This window comes from Vespula pensylvanica, chromosome 1, assembly GCF_014466175.1.
Source record: "Vespula pensylvanica isolate Volc-1 chromosome 1, ASM1446617v1, whole genome shotgun sequence".
Taxonomy (NCBI): Eukaryota; Metazoa; Arthropoda; class Insecta; order Hymenoptera; family Vespidae; genus Vespula; species Vespula pensylvanica.
This window is the reverse complement of record NC_057685.1, coordinates 17,677,931-17,702,906: the sequence shown is the minus strand read 5'-3', so window position 1 is coordinate 17,702,906 and position 24,976 is coordinate 17,677,931. Positions and strand designations below refer to the sequence as shown.

At 37.8% G+C, this 24,976-nt stretch overlaps 1 protein-coding gene and 1 long non-coding RNA gene across 8 annotated transcripts in view; both read right to left on the bottom strand.

Annotated features, from left to right (window-relative positions):
• LOC122637151 (tensin-3) overlaps positions 1 to 24,976 on the bottom strand; it is a 155,995-nt gene that overhangs the window by 77,538 nt on the left and 53,481 nt on the right. For 6 of the 7 annotated variants that reach the window (XM_043829110.1, XM_043829128.1, XM_043829119.1 and 3 more), the window contains exons 2-3: positions 23,045 to 23,153; positions 22,730 to 22,767 (exon numbers count right to left, since the gene is read on the bottom strand). In XM_043829110.1, the coding sequence (XP_043685045.1) occupies positions 22,730 to 22,767; positions 23,045 to 23,153 (147 nt within the window). Of the gene's footprint in view, positions 1 to 14,822; positions 15,072 to 22,729; positions 22,768 to 23,044; positions 23,154 to 24,976 lie in introns of those variants that run through there. The other variant, XM_043829155.1, reaches the window with a different exon arrangement.
• Positions 15,543 to 17,175, bottom strand: LOC122637282. Its single transcript, XR_006329207.1, has 2 exons — positions 16,236 to 17,175; positions 15,543 to 16,077 (listed from the first exon to the last, which is right to left on the bottom strand). It is a non-coding gene; the product is annotated as an uncharacterized LOC122637282 (long non-coding RNA).

The window sequence follows — 24,976 nt, the reverse complement described above, 5'->3', positions numbered from 1 at the left end:
CTCTCTCTCTCTCTCTTTTCTTTTTAATACGAGAATCCTTTGAAGAAGAAGGATGGACGGATGGATGAATGGATGGATGGATGGATGATCCTTAAGACATGGGATGACGAATGAGATCGTTTTCTTCTTCTTCCTCCTTCTCTTCTCTTCCTCTTCTTCTTCTTCTTCTTCTCAGCCTTCGGAGCATCGCGATTGCTCTCGTTCGACGACACAATGAATAATGATTGTGGTCTCACTGTTAGAAATAAACAATCGAGAGGTAGCTTCTGGTGTTAAAACGATCAGAAAAATTCACTATCCTCATTCGCGTTATCGGATATCGCGTTATCATCGTTATCGATCTTTGTGATAATAACGTTCTGGTCTTTTGTCGTACTTTATTTTTTCAAATACTGAATTAACGGGAAAACATAACTTCCATCAACTTGAAATAAATTTTATTAATTAGTAATTAATAATATTATTTCGTAACTCGATATTAACGCGTATGTCTATACTAATATAGGATATTTTTTAAAAGTGTAATTTATATATCGTTACGTGTAAATAAGTATTATATATAAACGTCACGTTTCTTTGGAACTCTACTTATTCAAATTTCACGAATGAAAATGGACATTCATTTAATTCAACAATGTTCTCTAACATTTTTATCGAGTCGTCTAAGTATTTTATGTCGTTAGACACTTATATCTAACGTTGTTCTAGATGGACGAAAGACATTAACATAACTAGCTAACACAGGACGGAGAAAACGAAAGTGAGCAAATTACTCGTCCCTGCGGAGAATGTTGAACGTTGGCTCCTTTCTCTCTCTCTCTCTCTCTCTCTCTCTCTCTCTCTCTCTCTCTCTCTCTCTCTCTCTCTCTCTCTCTCTCTCTCTCTCTTTCTCTTCCGTCTTTGTCGTCGACATTGCAAACGAGGCTCGTTACCTCGAAGGATCTCGCACTTGGTATATATCGTGTCCTCTCTCTTAATTGGCAGGACGAACGAGCCAAAGATTCTCGTACTGGCATGAAATTCTCGCCTTTAGTCGCGGCCCATTACGTTGTTATTGCATGACAATTAATTATTTTTCCAAGCTGGTACCATCCTTTCTCCGATTCTCCTCGTCATCGTCATTTCTCGTTTAACATTATTTATCGTTATTACCGGTATCTGAAACGGTCGAATGAATTTTCGATTTGCGATTCGATCGACTCGCAAACTCGCTGTCAATTCGATCTTTATCGATTGACAAACATATCGATAGTCGAATGCTTCTTCTTCTTCTTCTTCTTCATAAACATTCTTTTTTACTCTCTGATACGCGAAAGAGATCGAGAAAAGTGATATCGAAAAGATTATGATGGAAAAAAAGATAAGAAAAGGAAAAAAAAGAAGAAATAAAAAGATCAATAAAAATACGTTTTCAATCGCAGAAAACTTTCTCTTCCGGTTCGCTGAGATAAAGTTTATGTTTGTAACGTCCACCAACGTCGACGAAACGAGCAATCCGCGCATGCATAAAGGTATCGACCTTTTCTCCCCCTATACGCTCACTTGTAAAACCCGACGGACATTACTACGGTGTGGGGCTGCTGTTACCGTCCCCATTGAAGCCAGACGACTTTCCTTTTATCGCCAACCGTCGACCATTGTTCCATGTAACACCTTTTTTATTCACATTTGTCATCGGTCTAACGATCAACCTAAGAGTACCGACTAGGAAACAAATGAAAAGAAAAAAAATGAAAGAAGGAAAAATATTAAGAAAAGTAACAACTAGAAAACGTTTTGTAACGTTACCTCGAATATCCCTATAAAATTCTATTTTAATCCTTGAATCTTATATCCTTCTTTACTATCGAAGGATAATATTGAAATAAGAATATGTACTTTATTTCTATCGGGAAACTTAATCGATAGTTAATTCGAAACTTTCGAAGTATCTAATTACACATGTAGTACATTCTAAGGATTTTCTGCATCTTTTCTAAACGAAGATACTCAAATATGAGATAAAATTTTTTCGATGACTCGAGAAAACATTTAATAAAGTTTTCATGCTAAAACGTGTTTACTAATCTCAAATTATATTCTCCAAACGATATTTAAAAAAATTCAAAATAATTAACGGCATCCGATCTCTCCTTTCACGCTAAAATGTGTATCCTCGATGTTTACGAGATCGAGGATAACAAAAAAAAAAAAGAAAAAGAGAAGGAAAAGGAAGAGAAAGAGAAAGGGGAAAAAACGAACACGTCGATTCTCCGTTAATCAACGAATCCGTTAATCCTTTCATCGGAACGATTAGGAGAGGAAAAGTGATAGTCATAAAGTTAACGAGTCAACGAGGGTGTGTACTTGTAACACGTTTCGCGACAAAGTGGCCATGGTGTAACACGGTCATGTGGTTTATTGTACGACAATGTCCAGTGAAATTACGAACGTGTGTACATACATAGACGAGACTAAAATGTATACGCAATCCGTTCGATCTAAACCGCACGTACGATAGGTGTGATGCTGGATAACATCAGTCTCTCTCTCTCTCTCTCTCTCTTTCTCTCTCTTCCTCTCTCTCTCTCTCTCTCTCTCTCTCTCTCTCTCTCTCTCTCTCTCTCTCTCTCTCTCTCTCTCTCTCTCTCTCTCTGTCTGTCTATCTTTCTATCTTTCTATCTCTCTCGTGCTTTGTGCGTGAATTGAATCGATCGTTGAATCGATCGACTTTGAAGTCACTCGCCTACGCAGATTCAAGGAACGCCGAGTCTAATCGATGCTTGCTTGTTCTCTAAAGCCTTCTCTCTCTCTCTCTCTCTCTCTCTCTCTCTCTCTCTCTCTCTCTCTGTCTCTCTCTCTCTCTTTCTCTCTTCGAAGTCGACTGATTAATAGGCGCAATTACCTCTCCGACCCCTCGCCAGCCCTTTCCCTACCTACCCTTTCTTCGTCGTCTCGTTCGACCTCTATCCCTATCTACTCTCCGTCTTCTTCATGAACTACTACGCTATGCAGAAGCAGCCCGTTGACTATCGGCCCGTTCCATCCGCTTTGCCCGTTTGCGAGCGTGACTCGCAATGAAAGTTTGTAATTAGCGTCCTATGCGGCTCGCCGAAGCAGTCACGGATAATAAGGTGCCGCCGTCGAGGTAGCCTGCCGTTTGTTAGAATTTTTCCAGGACCTTTTCTCTTTCTCTCTCTCTTCTCTCTCTCTTACGGGATCTACAGGAATACATAGACAACGTGATATTACGTGCTGACTAACGGCCTCTGATATCTACAGCTTCTTCTTCTTCTTCTTCTTCTTCTTCTTCTTCTTCTTCTTCTCTTTCTCTATATCTATCTATCTTTCTTTAAAACTACAGTGATATAGCCGGTATCACGCTCTTGAGAGAAGGTAATAGAGCGATTTCTTCCGCCGTCGTGCTCGACGACCACCGATGATGCTAACGCGTGCGTACCGAAGCATCGACTTTAGATGGAATAGATAAAGATCGTGTCTGCTATCTCGCCAAGCAACGTTCTTTGATATATAGCTGATTTGTCGATCTCACCGACTCCGAACGAAAAGAAAAGGAAGAAGAAGAAGAAAATGATGAAGTTTCTCTCTCTCTCTCTCTCTCTTTCTTTCTTCTTCTCTCTCTTTCTATCTTCTTGGTGATGATGTTCCGACAAAGATAAGCCTACGATCAAATTCTTCTTTTTTGCGTGCTTCTACTCTATACGCATTCATCGAGAAGAACGTGATTCAAAACGGAACGGTAACGGCAAGACAAATGTGAACGCTAACGATCTGTGAGAACTCGAGTAGCACGATGTTGACCCTTCGACCGACGAGAAAGCACTGTTCCGACGTCGGTAGCTCTCTGTATCTCCTTCGTACTCTATTTAATAACAATAACGATGCTTCCGTTGTGTTTACAAAACGATCTCGTGTACTCTAATTCCTTAGTTATTTCCATCTTATTTATTAATTCCAAAGACATCGAGTTCGTCACTGTTTGGTTTTTCTTTTATTTCCTTATTTTCTTTAGAGTCAACGGTTATCAATGTTGTATTCCGCGGTGAAAACTTTGAGATTACGCCGACAAATTCAGGGATTTTGTGCGTGACAGTTTGACGGACAGAATTATTGCGGCAATCAAATTTGATATCTTTCTGGTTGGTTTGCGATAGGCGCTCGTTAGTTTAGTTTCATTCGATCAAACAAACCGAAACTAAATGTTTGCTTCATTTAATGGCTCGTTAAATTTGTAGGAGATGGAATGTGTCTTTCAAAAAATCAAAAACAAAAAAAAAAAAAAAGAGAGAGAAAGATGAAAAGAGGATATCACGATTTTCTTAGGTAAAGATTTTTTTAGGGTATCGCGATCTTTGAGAATTTTTCTCGAGGATACCGCAAGGCAAAAAAGTTTGGGTATCCTCGGTCTAGAGGTATCATCGTATTTCGAATTTTTCCGATCTTCGATCAGCCTTCAGGGTATTGGTTATCGACCTGTACTTTTTTTTCGATTCTACCATCCGCCAAACGACCCACTTTCATTTCCTCGAAATTCGTGTACCGGCACACCACTCAAAGGCATATCGAGTCTCGACATTACTTTTTCACGAACGTTTTTTCGCGACGCCAAACAGTTCTTTCTTTCCTTCGATTTATTTAGGTCAATATCGTTTCGAGATCGACGAAAACTTTGTTTGAAAAGTTTACGAAGAGTCCGATATCGAATATCGAATCTTATTTCGATCAAACGCTAATAATCATTATTTATTTCTAATAAGAATTTATACCGATTGATAAAAGTACGCAGAAAATAAAAAGTATATTTATATTTCTTCACGGTCATCCTGTACTCTCTCTTTCTCTCTCTCTCTCTCTCTCTCTCTCTCTCTTTTTCTCTCTCTCGAGCGTAATAATAATAATAACAATAATAATAAAGTTTCTAGATGGTGCATTATAACGAGATCGCTTGAATTACGGGAAACTTCTTCGAGTGGGCTTTCGCGTGTTCGCATTAGTTATCAAAATTAAATGTAGTAAAGGTAATGTGGTAGGTACGTGCTAACAATGTGACCTATTACCATCCGGGAAGCGTTATCGTTCTCTCGGGAAATGCGTGCTTCAAAAGCGAATACTTCGAACGTAATACATACATACAAACGTACGTACGAACGTACATAGATATACAAACACATACATGTACATACATATATAATGACGAGCTATTACATTATACGATTACCAAGTAAACGAGTTTGCTTGACTTAATTAACATTAACGAAAGTTTTCCATTGCGAACAGCGTAAAGGAAAATAAATTAGAAAGAAAATGTAAAGAGAAAAGAAAATACTTTGGATTATAAATGCTCGATTAAAAAAGAGAGAGAAAAAGAAAAAAAACAAACAGAGAGAGAAAGATAAAATTGGGTTATCTTTGTGAATTGTAAGATTATCGATAGGAGAGGAAGTAAAGGGGGTGGGAGGGACGACCCGCACGATGATAATGTTAAACCTCTTGTGTACATCTATCTCTCTCTCTTTTTCTCTATCTCTCAATCTCTCTTTCTCTCTCTTACTCTCTTATTCGAGCAATCTGATCTGTAACGAGGTCAGAGGCGATACGTGACCAATTGGCAGACTGCAAAACAATTTAATGGGATTAGTGGCCTCGGATGAGGACGAATGAGGAGGGGAACGGTCCTGTCTATCTTCTGTCAAATTTCTTGGTCAATGTCGGCACTTTGGAGAACGAATCAAGACAAACCTTAACTATTAACTGACCTTAACAGGTCGAACCGTTTACGAAAACACAATTTATATCTTATCATTCATAATATAAAACGAATACAATAATATCTATTCTAACGTCATTTATCCATTAAGAACTCTACAATTTTTTTTAGTTGAACGAAAGAGTTCCCGTGTATTAAAAAGAAAAAAAAGAAAGAAAGGAAAAAAAAAAAATCATTTCAGGATCTATTGATTAGGACCTCATCGATAAGTATATCACGTAACGAAATCTCCTTCCACTAGAGTTTTCACCCTTCGTTAAACGTTATAGAGAAAGGAAGAAGCGCGTTGAACGTAGTATCTCTTTCATTAATCTTTTGAACAAGTTTTCCCGATAATTCTCATCAAGACCGAATAGGAACCCTTCAAAATAAAGAAAAGAAAATGTGAATGAAGGAAAAAAATATATAAAAAATATATATATTATATACATATACAGGTGTATATATATATATATATATATATATATATATATATATATAAATGTGTATACATATATATCTTTTTTTTTATCCCCATCTGGTTTCCACAGAAAGAACTTTCGCGGTTGGACGACGATTCGATGGTTAGGAAGTGTTAATAATGCTAATGCATCGGCCTCGAGCGAAACTCATAGCTATGGTACATCAATATTCATTAGCTCTTCGTTATACGAGTCGAATAATTTCGCTTGGCCACGGTATAACCCACAAACCCACAATCGCATATATATATATATATATGCATATGTATATATAAATAGTAATCGTATATCTGTTGTATACATCCCTTAGCTTATCGTAACTAACACACAAACGACAAAAACTACTGTGTTTCATATTCTTCGTTTATATAGTAAGTTTTAACATTTTCTCTTTTTCTTCCTTTCTCTCTCTCTTTCTCTTTCTCTTTCTCTTTCTCTTTCTCTTTCCCTTTCTCTTTTTACACAAAGAATAAGTACTATTTACGATGAAACGTAAGGCACGTGCTAAATACATACATGCAGAGTACGAAGGTACGTGAAGCATATATGTAATCTGTTACATTCTCTTGTAGCAATCAAAAGGAAGTTTGTCGAGAGTGTGTCGAGTCATTAATTCACGAGTGCGTATGATTAGACGGTAAAACGGTGCAATTGGACGCGTCGAATCCGTCTAACGCTTTCGTTATATATAGGTAAATATATGCGTAGTCTGAATCGATATCACGTAGCGTGTAATTTCTAATGTGTATATGTAGAAAAGTAGATTTACAAGCGAGTTTCATACAAAAGCTATTTCTTGAATATATATATTTTCATTTTTATTTTCAACGAGTGATTTATCGAAACGGTAAAAGGGACAATTTAGTGGCAGAAAGAACGAGAAAGAAAGAGAGAGGTAGACGATATTACCTAGCATGTAATTTCTAATACATATACAAAAAGTAGATTTACAAGCATTAGTTTTATTCCAAAAGTTATTTCTTTGATATATATATATTTTTTTTTTCATTTTTATTTTTATTATTATTTTCAGAATGATTTATCGAAACGGCGAAAGGAACAATCTGATAGCGGAAAACGAGATAAACGTAGAAAGAGAGATGGAATGATAAGTTTGGCGGGCACATTCACGCGGGGCGTATACTTCGACAAAAGGATTCGTTTCGCGGACACGATTTGCGCGTGAACACCGGCACGCCCACGTGCCTCTGCTTTTCTTCTCTCGTAAAACTACCGGAATGCTGCCGTTCCGCTTCTATAATGTAGTACCTATACGTACGTACGTACATATATATATATAAACATACACACACACATACATATGTGTGTATACAAACGAACGAGCACGAGCGTATATTATTCTCTCGTAAAATTGCTCTGTCCTTCCCATCCCCCTTCTTCATTCTCTCATTTTCTCTCTCTCTCTCTCTCTCTCTCTCTCTCTCTTAATGTTTGTATACATTAGTTCGTGGTCGAGCACTTTCCTCCAAGCGATTTAATCATATCGCAATTAGAATTCCTCCTGAACGACGGAGTAAGCCCGTACGCATTAATGGATATTCGATACCCTTTATGGTAATTACATATAGCCGATCGTTTTATATTCACTTATCGTTTGTCACCCATCCAACATCAACTCTTTTCGCAAATAAAACTTTTCTCGTTTCTTGCTATTTTTTCTTTCTTCCTTCCTTTCTTTCTTTCTTTCTTTTTCTTTTTGTAACTTTTTCTCTCTTCTCGAATCCTCCCTGTCCTCCCCTCCCAACCCTACTCCATCTTCCATCGGCCGTACCAAACCTTCTTTTAATTAAATCTCTATCAACGAAGGAGAACGGTGGAAAGGTTCGTCGAGGAAAGAGAACATTTCTTTTTTCTTTTTTGCGTAATACGAAAAATTGAAAGATATTGAAAGATGTAACCCGTGATGAAAGTTTCTCTTTTTTCTTTTTCTTTTTTTTTTTTTAAGAAGTTCAAAAGTTTTCCATCGATGGGGAGACGACGTGAAAACTTTCAAAGAGATCGACCTTTTGATCTTACTAATAGAAAAGAATAAGGAAGAGCAGTGTGTATCTGTGTGTCTTTGCGAAAGAGAGAGAGAGAGAGAGAGAGAGAGAGAGAGAGAGAGAGAGAGAGAGAGAGAGAGAGAGAGAGAGAACGAAGGTAATAAATAGATAAAGAGAAATGAAAGATGTAAGATTTTATTATCAACCCGAAGCAAAGCCCATTAAGCAATGAAGACGTTACGGGAAAAGACAGTTTAATGTTAGTAAGTGACGTTCTAACGATTATTACCAAGGGATCGTTTGAAACTTTGATATATGAAAAGAGAAAAGAAGACGGACAGACAAACAAAAAGAGAGAGAGAGAGAGATAAAGATAGGGAGATAAATTAACAAAAATGTGATACTTTCTCGTGAGAATCATTTCTCCTCATCTTAACTGAGTCCAGTATAATATAATAGTAAAAAATTATCTAAGAACGGTTCGAATGAGAGAAGGATACGTCTCTTGTTACCGAAAATTCCGGTTCTCCGGAACGGAATAAAAAAGAGAAGAGAAGATAAGGGTTGTTGTTGGTGGTTTGAAGGCGTCGGCCGCGCTTCGTCGTTTCGATGTGCCGACCGTGGCGAATCAATTTTATGCAAGTCGTTTACGAGCTCCTTACGAGCCGTCCACACGAACGGAATAGCAATTCCGTCGAGTCGTCGCTCGTCGTAAAACGTTATGGCTGGTAATCCACGGTAAAAACCATGAGGGATCCTCTGCTTATTCTTTCTCATCTTCTCTTATTCTTTCCTTGTTCTTTTCTCCATCTCTATCTCTCTTTCTTTCTTATACTCTACTTGTCCTCTTTATCGTTCTAATCTTTTTTTTTTCTTTTATGCTTATTCTCGTTTCCGTTTGGTCCATAAAAGATGACAAGAAAGAAAGAAGGAAGGAAGGAAGGAAGGAAGGAAGGAAGGAAGGAAAGAGATGAGTAGAGAGTCCTATTGAGAAAACGGAACCGGAAGACATTATATTACGTGTAATACCAAGTCCCGTTATTCATGGGGTAGGTTTTATTCTTAAGAAAGAATTTTCTTTTCTCTCTCTCTCTCTCTCTCTCTCTCTCTCTCTCTCTCCTTAGCTCTTTTTTTATTTTTTGTGTCTCAAATTTTCTTACATTTTCTAGACACGATGAAGACGATGGTGTTTGAGGATCGTGTAAGATGACGGGAAGGAAAGAGATGAGTGAAGAGTCATGTTGAGAAAACGGAACCGGAAGACGTTATATTACGTGTAATACCAAGTCCTGTTATTCATAGGGTAGGTTTTATTCTTAAGAAAGAATTTTCTTTTTCTCTCTTTGTTTCTTTTTTATTTTTCTTTCTTAATTTTTTTTCTTTTTTTTTTTTTTTTTTTTGTTCAAATTTTCTTACATTCTCTAGACACGATGAAGACAATGGTATTTAAAGATCTTATAGAATGACAGGAAGGAAAGAAACGAGTAGAGGCTACTGTTGAGAAAACGGAACCGGAACGTTATATTATGCGTAATATCAAGTTCTGTTACTCATGGGGTAGACTTATTCTCAAGAAAGAATTTTCTTCTACTTATTTTTTTCTTCCTTTCTCTTCTTTATTTAACTCTTTTTCTTAAATTTTCCTACGTATAATAGAATTTAAGATCTATGGTAAATTCTCTTTTCAAACTTAAACTTTTTCCGTATCAACTTGACAGTATTTACTGAACACGTTGATGATTATAATGTTTGAAGAACGTATTTGTAAGAGGGTACTAAAAAATTCCTTTCTCTTTTTTATACCTTCTATTTTATTTTGAGAAAAAAAAAGGGTGAGAAAGATTTAGAATTCCTCTGCCTTGGAATTTCTTCGCTTTTGTGGTGACCATTCGTCGTACGTTCGGAGCAATTCATTTCTCTTAAAATACCTTACTCTCGCCGACCTACCATAGAGAGTATTTCCTTTATGTTAGTAGGACGAATTTTCTTGAACTTTCAAAACTTACTGCAAATATTAACTACCGGTATTATCTCTGGAATTTAGCGACTTAATCCGTTCTGCAAAGCTCGAACCAAAAGGGTTGCTTTAATTTTCAAGAATGAATGGAAGTTCAATGAACGCTTCGTTGGGCGGACTCGGTCACTTTAAAAGACTTACGAATCTTGGGGAATTAATTCGCAAAGAAAAAAGATTGAAAAAGAAAAAAGATTGAAAGAAAAAAATATATACGAGTAAAACTATCAAATACTATCAAAATGATGAATTATTTAGTATACCGTAGAAGTAGTGAACGTATGAGTTTAATATTTGATAATTTTTATCGAAAAGACTCAACGAATAATAATAACAATAATGTATGTCATTTTCACAAGGTAATAAATCTTCATAAAAAATCAAAACGTTGAAAGAAAATTAACTACTTGCACGTTTCACGTAAATCTTATTTGTGACTCGTGTTTTAATATCGTACTAGAATGCTACTAGATAATAGATTTGAAAAGGTTTCTTTGTAGCACGTAGCAAAGCTGCACGTTCACATAATCGGAACATACTATTCGAGCAACCCTCGAGTACAACGTACGGTACTTAAGTAGGTAATATATGTCGGAGAGAGAAACTCGAAGGAGCTTCGTCGAGGGTCGAAACTTTTCAGTCTTGTCTTAGAAATGATATATATAGATATTAATGGTTAATTCCTATACCTATAGAAAAAAAAGAGGGAGAGGGAGAAAGAGAGAGAGAGAGAGAGAGAGAGAGAGAGAGAGAGAGAAGAAAAACAAACAAGATTGAAAAAAATGTATGAGAAGGATGAACGTCGATAGGATTCTAAGAAGGACTATTTCGACAATGTTTGTGAATTTTAACGATCGACCTTGAGAAGATTTTCTCACTCTCTCTTTCGAAAAAGAAGTCGGAGCTTTGTCTTTTTCTTTCGTCAATCTTTTCAACTCACTTCTTTCTCTCTCTCTCTCTCTCTCTCTCTCTCTCTCTCTCTCTCTCTCTCTCTCTCTCTCTCTCTCTCTGTTTGCGCCGTCTTTCACATTTTGCCTCATTTACATAGGAATTAATTGGCCGCAATTACGCAAGATTTACGGCGCCAAGAAAACACCGTCGTCACTTTGATTCTTATTCGTGATTATGCTACTTTTCCTCACCTTCGAAATCGATTTTATAAAATGTATACTTTCTTGATGTCTCTTTCTCTCTCTCTCTCTCTCTTTCATTTCTGTTTTCTTTGCTATCAACACCTCGAACGAAATATATCATTATAATCACATAGTTAAAAAATATCTTTCGAATATTTCATCTCATTCCTCTCATCGAACTCATTTCAACGATCGAAATATCTACGCTCGTAAGAGATGAAATTTAAAAAATCGTTGAAAAATATCGTTGTTTTGCGTATAAGTCGTTCGAAATCGTTTCTAACGAGCTGATATCAGATGGTTTCAAGTTACCTTAACTACGATCTTAGGATTTATCGAACGTCGTATCGATTGGAAATATACCTAAGAGTAGATAAGGAGAAGACAGTAACGTAATGACTTCATTTGATAACTGGACCAATAGGAGATAATGTAGCGTGAATATTTAACTTCCGGTTAGGTACGTGCGCACCGGAAAACCACCAATCGATTTATTTGCAACGATTTATAAAAAAGTACAGGTCGGTCGTATGTACCTATAGAAACGAAAGAAACCGAATCGAGTCGAGTCGAGTCTAATCGAATCGAATCGAATCGAATCTAATCGAATCGAATCGAGTTAAATGGAGAAGCTATCGCGGTTAAGCTACTACATAAGTTGTGGGAACGAAAACTAGCCAATGGGGATCTCCTCGCTGTTTCATTTGCAATTGCGTGCACGCACGCGAAAAGAGTCCACAAGAGCGCGACACGCTTTTCTCCTTTATTCGTGCATGGCTTTTTGCCAGAATCGTTTTTTTTCCCTTTCCTCCCTTCCCCCATGTCCTCGATATCGCTCGATCGATTTCGCGGTAAAGAGATTAAAGAGGGAAAATACGTATTCATTTTAATAAAAGAATAATTTTGAAAATTTCTACGGACCGCCAATGTTTGTTATTTCAATTAAAATGAAATATGAAAATCCATTTGCACGCCAATATCGAATCTGTCACAATATTTTCTTTTATGATGACGTCCCATAACAATATTCTTTTTTTGTTCTTTTTCATTAAATGTCACTATATCCATTAAAATAATTTCTTTCAAACGATACTTGCATGTATTTTCGACAATTCTTCGATATCAGAATTTATTATTCCGATTAAGAAAGAAATATTAATACTTCCAACGCAAATGTCGAATTTATCTATAATATTTTTTTTTACGATGGCATTCTTTAATAATTCTTTTTTATTAAAAAACGTTACATTTCCATTGGAACGAACAATTTATGTGAAACGATATGTAGATTTTTTCTAACAAAAAAAAAAAAAAAAAAAAAAAAAAAAAAAAAAAAAAAACAAAGATAAAGGAAATAAAAAGACAGTAGAAAACGAAAATAATAAAGACTTTTTAGCGAACGAAATAAAAAAGAAAAAAAAAAGAAAAGAAAAGAAAAGAAAGAATAAGAGTAAAGAGTGCAAAAAGTTAATATTCATAGAGATTAGAGCTGATTGTAAAGTTGTGGCTTTGTTCGAACTGGAGGATAAAAGGATAAAAAGAAGAATAGAAGAAGAAGCGAAAGAAGAAGAAGAAGAAGATATCGATGACGTGTCTCTTGTGCCATCCTCCTCGTGGAATTTCTCCACGAGGAACCAGTTTGCGTTCTATCTTTTCTCTCGGGCAAACGAATCGCTAATATTTCGTTCTCGGTCGAGCGCCAAAAAAGAAGAGCTCGTTCGTACGTTCGTTCTTTCGAAAAAGAAGAAAAATAAGAAAAAGAAGAATAAGAATAAGAATAAAATTAAGAATAAGAATGAGAATAAGAACAAGAATTATAATAAGAATAAGAATGAGAATAAAAACGAAATATCATGGAAGTAGTAGCCTCACGCGAATTCGCGCCTTTCGACACGGAAACAGTGCCGTACCTGTCAGCGAACGTTATCTAATCGGTAAGAGGCGTTATCGGAGGAGGTCCTCCTTCTCTCTCTTTCTTTCTTTCTCTTCGACTTCATATCTCTTTCAACGTTCTCTTTCCTTCAAACGTAACCTTCTTCTTGGAAATCGCGAAGTACGACGTAAAAGAAGTAAAGAAAAAAAAAAAAAAAAAAGAAAAGAAAGAAAATAAAATGTAATCACCTTGTCGGTTACAGACGGCAAGCGAATCTTTTACGAGCGCGGCGTTTCGAAGACGATCCTTTCGTTTTAACGGTCGATTTTCGCGATTTTTATTTATTTTTCTCTTCTTTTCTTTTCTTTTTTTTTTTTTTTTGATCATTTCTTTCTCTCTCTCTCTCTCTTTCTCTCTTTCTGTTTGTCTGTCATTCTCACACTCCTTCTCTCTCCGTAACAATCTTTTTTTTCGTCGCTGTTTCTTTTGGAACTAATTACGCTAAAAGGACATAAAATTTTCGGCGGTGTCTATCATCGAATTAATTCGATATTCCGCATCGTGGTTTCTTCGCTAAATTGCGTCGCTTTAACGTAGGCCGTTAAATGACGCGAATCTCGCACGACGTTCCTCCATTATCTCGCTTGTCGCGCTGTCGACGAACTTCGTAAAATAAACAGACGAATTAAGAGATTAGACTTTATCGTTATTTTCCTTTTCCTTTTCTCTCTCTTTCTCTCTCTCTCTCTCTCTCTTTCTCTTTTTTATAGAAAGCAATCGCTTTTGCTATAAAAAAAAAAAGCAGATTAAAATTCTGTCAATCTTTTATCAATTTATCTTAAATCATCTTTTGTAATTGAACTGAATTTACCGGATTAAATAGATCAAACAATTTTTATCTTTTGTGAACTGTACTTTTAATACAAGTAGTATACTCATTGATGTCAGTCAAGCGACTGGACTTGGATCTTCCGGAAAAAAGTTTTCATAGATATTTCATTTGTGAAATATCGAAAGTATCGGGAAACATGCCTCGAGGATGCTTTATTATCGCATAAAAGCGGTGCTATGAGAATGCGACGTCGTTGTTACCGTTCGGCCAACTGCTATCGTCGAGATCGAATGGAATTTCTCTTTTCTCCTTGGGCGCACGCGCGCGTGTGTGTAGACACTCGCCACTCGTGTAGCGGGCGAATTTAGAACGGCAATAAGAAGAGAGAACGTCTCGTATTGCCTGTCTCTCTTTCTCTCTCTTTCTCTCTATTCTGGATAAGAAACAGACGGACAGAAAGAGAGAGAGAGAGAGAGAGAGAGAGAGAGAGAGAGAGAGAGAGAGAGAGAGAGAAATAATTCGAAGGAAAAAGACGAGAAAACTATTCATACGTACGCGAGATAGAAGAAAATTAATTAAAAAAAAAAAAAAAAAAAAAAAAGAGAAAAAGAAAAAGAAGAAAAAAGGAAGAAAATGCAGACAAAATAAAGCAACAAAGAATACTAGGAAAAATGTTGGATAGCATAAGTAAGGAAAAATAAAGGCATACGGTATATACGCAAGAGAGACGAAGGTGTACCTCATTGGTGGAACCGTGACCGTTCATCTTGCCGTCACCTCTGGTATCCCATTACCGGTCTGCGGCAAAACGCTCCAAGGATCGTTCACCTTCTCTTCGCATCGCTTCTCGAAAATGGCGCATCTCCGTTCTCTTCGCCTGTCGCCCCTTCGAGAGCGTCCTTCCAGATGTATGCGTCGAACGTGGTCAACCGAACGAACGAAAGAAAGTCAGTGTATAAGACAGAGAGAGAGAGAGAAAGAGAGAGAGAAAGAGAGAGAAAGAAAAAGAGAAAGACCAAAGACGAAAGAAATGTGGAGAACACAAACGCGCGCGAGAGAGAGAGAGAAAGAGAGCGAGTGCTGTAGAGGGGGGAGAAAAGAGAAAGAGAAAGAGAGAGAGAAAAACGACGATATAAGTGGTGTCACAAGAGGAATCGTAGATACCGGAAGAGGGTGGCTTTCGTGGCTCGACACAGGTCAAGGTCACACACGAGAGACGTCTCCCCACTAATTTTGGCACTCTCTTCTTCTCTCAGCGATGGTTCGTCGACCTTTCTCTCTCTTTCCTTCCTTCTCCTTTTCCTCTTTCCCTCTCTCTTTCTCCTTTTTCGTCTTCCTCCTTTTCTTGTTTCTATTATTCTTCTTCTGCTTTGTCGTCGTTGTCGTCGTCACCGTCCTTGTTGTCTTCTACTACTTCTTCTTCTTCTTCTTCTTCTTCTTCTTCTTCTTCTTCTTCTTCTCTTCTTCTTCTTCTACTTTTACTTCTACTTCTACTTGTTCTTTTACTCTCTCGGTCTCATCGTGATCCTCTTTCAGATAGAATATCTTCCGCTCGATTTCAGATGGCTTATCGGAAGTATCGACGTCACGACGAGAGAATCGATCGTGCGATCGAATCGAGAGTATTAGTCTCGAGAGACTCTTCCGAACGTGCGTTTTACTGTACCGTAGTAAGTTCTTCCTTCGCTTGCTTTTTTATTCTGGTCGAGTGGGAAGAACGTAGGGACCGAGTTGTGATGATGATGGTGGTAGTATTGGTGGTGGTACTCGTTGTACATAACTATGCCGATTTTTTTCTTTTTTTTTTTGTTTCCTTTTCTTTTCTCTTCTTTCTCTCTTTCTTTTCTTTTTTTTTTTTTTGATAAGAAAAAAAAAAGGAAGTTCGTGAAACTTTTCTAAGACTTTTCGATTTCTAACGCGAACAATCCGATTGAATATCTTTTATTTCGTTCGATCAAGTATCACACGAAGCGTTACACTTCTAACGTTCCTCACTTGTAACTTTAATCCATATGTAATCGATGTCTTTATCGATCGTTAATCGATGATCGATCGATTAACGAGATACATAGAAGTTAGATAAAAGAGATCACGTTGTAAATAAATACATGTATGTAGGTATATATATATATATTTATATATATATGTATACACAGTAGTTCTCGCAGCTGTAAACGAAAATAAGAACGATCGTAAAATCGAGAAATACGAATTTCAACGCGAATCGATCTTTCCCACGTCCTTCGCGTTAGAGCGCTCTTCGCTGACTGGAGAGACTCCGTAGCGCGCGTGCACGGAACCCATCGTGCTATCGGCCGCCAGGTAGAGCCAACCCCACCAGATATCTACCAGCAGAATTTTCGTCCTCGGCGTTCTGCGATATAGGTAATTATTTACTCTTCCTTTTTCCTATATGTACCAATACCTAATAAATCATGATTTACTACAATTTTTTCAAAGAAAAGGAAAGGAAGTGAAGAAGAGGTAATATTCGATTGCTCGTACAAGTGACACCCCATATTCTTTATTAAAACAAATTTTTAAAAAATGAAAAAAAATTAAGAAAATGATAAATGCGTCAAGTGGAACGAAAAAATCTCGAGAATTAAGTACGCTCATCTACAACTGTACAACTGTACGGGGTCGATGAAATTAGGGCATCCAAGTTCGATTACGTGTCCGATCGATAGATCCCACGCGAAGTTTCCGTTACGAAGAACCACTCACGCGATCCCTTAGTGATTTTTCTTCCTTTATAATAACAAACGAGGGTTGCCAATTTGGAGAAAATCTTTTCTCCTTCTTTTCCTCTTTTCTTTTTTAAACGTAAATATTATCTAAGAAAGACGATCACATACCTACACGTGACCAGTTTCTCACTTCCATAGACGTCCGATCGATTAATCACTCGCAATTACGCCTACACGCGATCGATCGCACTTCCTTCGAAGTAGGATAATCCTCTTTACTCGACGCACTTATCCGGAGGATCTATTAAAAGGAAAGTAACTCGTACTTGGATCCATCGTGAGCCGGACCATCCCACGCACATAGTATATCTATACGTATAGACAGAGAAAGAGAGAGAAAGAGAGAGAGAGAGAGAGAGAGAGAGAGAGAGAGAGAGAGAGAGAGATACATACGTACATAGATATATACGTCTTATATATACCTACATATGGATAGGTACATCGGTGACAATTTTATCTCAATGTTTTATCTCTTCGGCATATATGCTATCGTATATAAGCTTCGTAATTATCAGATATTAAAAGCTCGCGCTCTTTGAACCAAGTCCGATATCGTGAATCCATTAACGTGGAGAGTTAACGTTACCGCCAAGACTCTGGTGTATCATTATAATAATCACTTTTCTCTCTTAACCTACAATTATATTAATTGCACGATGCCACATCTTGAACGCATTCTTGGGAAACGACGAAAGTCACAGGTGGTATGAACTTGAAAAAAAGATTTATATATATATATATATATATATATATATATATATATATATTAATAAGAAAACGTTGGTAGATTTGGAAAGATATCAATGTTATCGTGTATTTATGACAAACGATTGATTCACACGAAATATATATATATATATATATATATATATATATATATATATTTCTCTTTCTCTCTGTCTTCCTTTCTATTTCATTATGATATGTAACCTGTACTTCATACGAAAGTAAACGGATATTTTACACAGGTAGTCCGACATCACGATTCTCTTCTATCCCTTCTTCTCTTTTCCTTTTTCAACTTCTTCTTCTTCTTCTTCTTTAAGTTCTCTCAGGAGATTTCTCGTGACCTCGCGTTATGCGGACCACCTCGGCCTACTCCTACTCTTTCTCTCTCTCTCTCTCTCTTTCTCTTTTACTTAGCTATACTCAACCACTTTGTGTCTTCTTCTTTTGCTTTTTCTCCTCTCTTCTTTCATGTCGGAGGACTACCTACCAGCGGCCATTACGTACCACCAGTCTCACACTCGTCGCGAAGGAAAGCCGAAGCGTGGGTTAATATCGGCCGACAGTGCACCTGGATCGTTGCGTCTCTTGGATGAAAAGTGGAAGCGAGATACAGAGATGAGATAGAAGAAGAAGAAGAAGAAGAAGAAGAAGAACAGAGAGAAAGAGAGAGAGAAAGAGAGGAAGATAAGGTGGTGCGAAGGAAGTCGAAGGGAGGAGGACGTTAAGTATCGCCTGGTTTCCCCGGTTCTTGCCAGCTGTTTACAATCCTGGAAGACCGAGGTGGTACATGCCATGGTACAACGTCCTGGTACCACCGACTATGGTAGCCACGACTTTCGTACTTGGTTAAGACGGGATATACGGAGGAAGGAACGAACGAACGAACGAACGAACGAACGAACGAACGAACGAACGGTTTACAATGCTTCTAGCTCCTAGCTAGCACAGAACGGTCGATGCACCAACGTAGGAAGCAACGTTAGCAACAACAACAGCAACAGTAACGAGAAAGAGAGTGCTCGAGTCCGAGAGAAGCTTGGAAGATCCTTTCAACGTAACTGTTGTGTTGTTGTTGTTGTTGTTGTTGTTTGCTGGTGTTTCTATTGCATTAAATTTCACCTTCTCTGCTGCTCTGTTGCTGCTGTTGCTTTTTATTCTTCTTCTTTTTCTCTTTCTTCTTCTTCTTCTTCTTCTTCTTCTTCTCCTTGTTCTTCTTCCTCCTCTGCTTACCTCGAACCAAGCTACCGGTTGTTCAAGCCGACGAGGGACAACGACGGACCTCCCTACTCCGGGATGAGGATTCTAAAGGTCGTTGCTTGCTCTAGCAGCATGCTCGATCGATCTTAGGGCGATGACAGAGAAAGCCGGGCGTGGTCCGTCGGTTTAGCCAAGATAGCGTATCACGAATTTTGTCGATCCCCTAGTCGATAATTACCCATGTCTCGGATCTATGTAAATCTCTCTCTCTCTCTCTCTCTCTCTCTCTCTCTCTCTCTCTCTCTCTCTCTCTCTCTCTCTCTCTCTCTCTCTCTCTCTCTCTCTCTGTCTCATGAATACTATGATCGCACTGATAATAATTCGCTACTGTAAGAATTATTTCTTCCTTACGTATATATGTTTGCAACGATGTACAATGCCATTTTCGTTGATTTAAATCATTCGTTGAATAATAAAACGAGCTTTCTTTTTTCGCTTTTTTACTTTAAACTAGACGCAACGAGAGAAAAATAAAAGAAAAAAAAAGAAAAGAAAGAGTAATGGAACGTCTTGAACTCGTTATCTCAGACGTTGCTAATAATAAAGTTTTCAATGTTTCCAATCGAACGATCTCGACCGTGAGTGTTTAATTACTCAGGATGAAATATGAGTCCAACTTCTTATTCGCTGGATCATTCGTGATCTTCCGTTTCGACGATCGTAAAAGACGAGAGAATCGAGTTCCAGGAATAGTCGAGCTTATATTTGCGTATTCAGAACACGTTTCGGAAGATATGCGAATTTTGGTAGACGGCGGAGAGAAAAAAGTGAGAGATAAAGAGAAAAAGAGAGAGAGAGAGAGAGAGAGAGAGACAGAGAGAGAGAGAGAGAGAGAGAGAGACAGAGAATGAGAAGGAGAAGAAGAATAAGAAAAGAGTGAGAAGAGATGAGAAAGAGAGAGGAAGAACGCGTAGGATCACGTAGGACTCGCTAAGATTCGTTTGACCTTCGATCTCGTGGAAATCTCGGCTTCTCCATATCCGACGAACGATGTCGTTCGTTAGCTCGTTCCGCGTTCGTACATAAAGAAAGACAGAGAGAGAGAGAGAGAGAGAGAGACAGAAAGAGAGAAAGAGAGAGGTTCTCAAGTGGTATCCTCATCGATTCCAAGAGACAAGAAACGATATCAATTCCACGTGCCTCTAGCGATGCGATCTATCTCGTAATAGTGAGAGAATGTGTTTATGTACATGTAGAGACAAAGAGAGAGAGAGAGAGAGAGAGAGAGAGAAGAGTCAAGGTGACATAGGATATAAAACGTATGGTTACATTCAGAAAGACTTTACTGTTAAAGATCGTGCGTGTGTCGAATCTCATTTGTTAGAAAAATAATGAGAAACAGAAAGAGAGAGAGAGAGAGAGAGAGAGAGAGAGAGAGAGAGAGAGAGAGAGAGAGAGAGAGAGAGAGAGAGAGAGAGCGAGAGAGAGAGAGAGAGAGAGAGAGATAAAGAGATATCTCGTAACACCTTGGAAAATAACAAAATTACATCGTCGTGTATCTCGTTTGTCGCATGACGACTCTTTCAACGATACCAAGAGCAATGGCTTGAATTTCAAAACGAGGATCGTGATGTACGAGAACAGTATTTCTCCTTCTCTCTCTTTCTCTCTGTCTTTCTCTTTCTCTCTTTTTCTTTCTTCTCCTTGTTTCGTGCTACTGGCGGTCGTCTCTCTTTCTCTCTCTCTCTCTCTCTCTCTCTCTTTTTTATCTCGCGAATGAAGAGAAGCCGATAGCGGTGTCGATCGTGACCGTGCTCGTAAACGTAATGAGTTCGAGTTGCTAATGATGGCGCGTTGATAATCATAGACATAGTTTGAGGGAGTGTACGAGGTGTGTTCTGCTTGAGCAATCAATAATCTTTAACACTGAAATCACGACGTCGGTCAATTTGCTTCTGGCCTGATTCAACGACTTGTGTATTCTCTCTCTCTCTCTCTCTCTCTCTCTCTCTCTCTCTCTCTCTCTTTCTCTCTGTCTGTCTTTCTCTCTTGACTAACTGCTCCAGGCGAATCGCTTCCATTTATGCTTTACGATCGACTAAAGAAAATCGTGAGCAGGCTTACGATTGTGTAACGCCCTCTTAACGCCCTTCTTCTTTTAATATTCTTTTTTTTTAATTTTTTTTTCTTTTTTTTTCTCATTCTTTCTTCCTTTTACAAAATCGATTCGTTTCAATCGGCGCGGTGATCGTCTTTGAATAATTCCGCCTTAATCTTCGAATCCTGGACTCTTGAAACGGGTTCGAGTGGAAGTAGAATGCCAAGGACGGACGATGCTAGATAATTCTATGGTGTACGAGAGGCTTTGATAAATCTACGAAGAGCACGCGAATAGTTTATGAATTCTGCAGGTAAACCTTGGTTATAGAGAGATAGAGATAAAAAGAGAGAGAAGGAGAGAGAAAGAGAGAGAGAGAGAGAGAAACAGACAGAGACAGGGATAGATAAACAGATAGACAGATAGATAAATAGATAGAGATAGAGATAGATAGATAGAGAGAGAGAGAGAGAGAGAGAGAGAGAGAGAGAGAGAGAGAGAGAGAGAGAGAGAGAGAGAGAGAGAGTAAAAGTCTCTTGTAAATCTAACGAAAATCCTATAGAAGATTTATATCAACGAAGAGACTTCACGTTTCCGATAGGCATTGATTAAAATCCAAGTATGGTGGTAACCAGCGTTGGCGTTAATACAGAAACGAAGTATAATGCATTTTCTGTAAAAGTAGATAGAAAATCATCCTTTCTTTTAAGAGCAGCTTAAACCTTTACCGTGAGTACTTCGTCAAGTATCTTCCGAAAAAAAAGCATAGGAAATCTTTCTCTCTTTCTCTCTCTCTCTTTCGTTCTTTATCAATCTTACCAAGACAACGGCCTCTGAATGTCGTTCAGTGCCGATCCCGCAGACACCACAGCAGTAGCTGACATAGGAGTAAAGATACGAAGAAGGTAAAACGAGTGAGTGAGTGAGTGAGTAAATGAGTGAGTAAGTGAGTAAGTGAGTGAGTGAGCGAGCAAGGCTCGTGCCCTGCCCGGTGACTGAACTCACACCGCATTTTACTGAGCGTTCGCACACACGCACACCCACGTAAACAGTGTAAAGAGAGACTACGGAGGTGGAACTTACACATAGAAAATCTCTTACGGATACGATGAACGAACCGAACGTTCTTCGAGGAAGCGAGAATCTCATCGGAAACTCGCCATTGCCGGAGAACTCGAATTAAGATGCATCTTCTGTAAGTGAAACAGTCTGATAGAGAAAAAGAGAGAGAGAGAGAGAGAGAGAGAGAGAGACAGACAGAGAGAGAAACGGAGAAAGAGACAAATATGTGTGTATGAGAGTGGCGTACGTTTGTACGTGTTTGTGTGTGTAGCTGATGACTTCCGTTACGTTCTTCACAGAAGAGTAACATTCGTTCGTATCGACGAATACAAAGAGGAAACTCCTCTTCTTCGAGTCTCCTCAACACTTTTCGAAACCATCGAGATACACGAGTGAGCAGTTTGGAGCATGAAAGGATAAGCTGCTCGACTATACATACACACTAAATACATATATACATAGATACGGAAAGCGAGGTTCGCGACCCGTTAGACTCTTCTTCGTATATGTGTGTGTGTGTATATATATGTTGTATGTATGTACGTACGTATGTATGTATACATGTTACATTCGCTCGAAGAAGAGCACTCGAGGTCCACTCTATATAGTAAACTCAAGAAAAAGTTGTGCTTTCGTGCCGGCCCAAGTACGAGAACTGCATCCGACTGACTTTGAGTTTTAGCTTTGGCTAAAACTTCAAATTAAATGACGAACGAGAGGAGACAAGACGAGACGAGACAAGAGTTCATCTCCTCGGTGATTTACGTTACCTTGTTAATTTCAATATAAAATAAGTTTCTATTTACGTACCTTGTCCTCGCAAGTCTTGTGACAGATGTATTTGCATACTGAAAGTAAAAAGAGATTTCTGTTAAAACTGACATGTTTGAATAGATTCTATGAAGATTATATAAGTTCTCTTTTCTTTTTTTTCTTTTTATCATTGATCAAGAATATTAGTAATTATATTTTGTAAGAATAAAAATTAAGAAATTTGAACTTGTTTCATTTTCGCGCTTATTTTAATCTTTTTTACCAACGATCGATTAAAACGAGTACTACCGACTACGAGATATCGTCTCTCTTTTACCGAGACTCTTGCAGTTCTCGACTTTATCGACTCACCTCTACAGCACGACGCTTGCTTGATCACCGCTTGATGGCACAGATGACAAGGTCGAGGCTTGCGCAATTGCTTCGTTCGGAACACGTGACACTGAGGTTCAAAGTCACTCTGAAATAGATAAAGAAAAGAAATAAGAAAAATTCAAATAAAGATGATTAATACGACGAACCGTAATGGTATACGACGACGAAAGGATAAAAAAAAAAGAGGAAAAGAAGAAGAAAGGAAAAGAGAAAAAGAGTGAAAGGAAACGTTGACAAAAAAAAGAAAGAAGTAGAGTCAGACTTCTTAGAAATTCTTGAGGTCTACTTTTTTCTCTCTTTTTATTTCCTTTTTTTATTTTAAAGCCATATTTTCTTCTGGTCCGTTAGAATCTGACGACTGCGAGGTTACTTCTCGTTAAAGAAATAAATGGCTTGTGTAACTTTTGATCTTTTTAAAATAAATTTTATATCTTTTAATAACTCTAATTTGTTTTCAAGATCTTGACAGAGAGCCTATGTTGCAAGATACCGAGTCGAGTGAAATCGTAAGAGCAATTTGTCCTACGTTATTACCTATCCGACTGTATGTAACTTTATCATATAAAGAAAAAAAAAATATTTCTTCGCATGATGATGCGAATACAAAAGTCAACCTGTTAAAACAACGGAGTTAAGTGGAGCCGTACGATTGGCAATAGCGGCATTGGGAAAAGGCACGGTTCGAAAAGTTATGTATAAGCAAGCAAGCAAGCTAGCAAGCAAGCAAGCAAGCAAATGCCCGCGGCGGCATCTACGATCCATCCCATGGGTGCACGGTTTGCAATTATAGTCACGCAAAGCTTCGATCTACCATGAGAAGTGAATACCCTATGGTTTCACCCACATCCAACAGCATCCATCCATCCATCCATCCATCCATCCATCCATCCATCCATCCATCCGTCCATCTATCCATCCCGATTTCCCAGGGAACAATCGAGCACGAGACAACTGTCAGTCAAATTTTCTTTGTTGACCTACTTGACGTTTAAGATATACCTATAAGATCGCAAAATTATCCATAGCGAATGGATAAACGAATGAAAATCACGATGTATAATAAAATCGTATGGTATGCGATACGAGATCCGTTTAATAAAAATTTTATTTAATGATAAATTGAGCCCTGTATTATTATTATCGTTGTTGCTGTTGCTATTATTATATTACAGACTTGTTTTTTTCTTCGAAATTTATTATATTTAAATACGCATTTAAATAGAATTGAATTATACGAGGAATATATATGTAGTAGAAAATAATAATGATATCATAAAATGGAGCCATTGTCTTCATTTATCTTTGATAAATGTATCAAGCAGTACATTACTAATGAAATATCTTAGAACGATGGTATCATTAATATATCTTAATCATAAGCTTTGTCGGAACACTTCCCCTGTAATTACGACGTCACGATCTCCAGAGAGAGTAACGAGAACGGAAAGAAGGCGAGTTTCAGGTGCGACTACTATATATATGTATACCTATATATATATATAATGTTGGAACGTACATAGATGCTTTTTAAATCCCGTCCTCTTTTCGTTGATCAGTAAACCGTAACGTTACATACGAAACGCATTCCGCATTATCTTTCTCTCTCTTTCTTTCTATTTTTCTCTCTTTTCTCTCTTTCTCTCCCTCTTTTTCTTTCTTTTCGATCGTTCTTTCGTATCCCTTTCGTTTCTTCACGAGCGTAAATGGCAATAAATCGTTATTACCCTGTTGTGGAAGAGAAAAATGACGAAATTACGCAAGAGATCTTTATGTAGGCAAGTCTTCGAACACATAAAAGTGCATACAATTCGTTGCAAATCATTTCACGTTAAAAGTCTTTGCATATATCTTACTAATCCTCTCAACTAATCGACTACACATACACACACACACAGATATATATATATA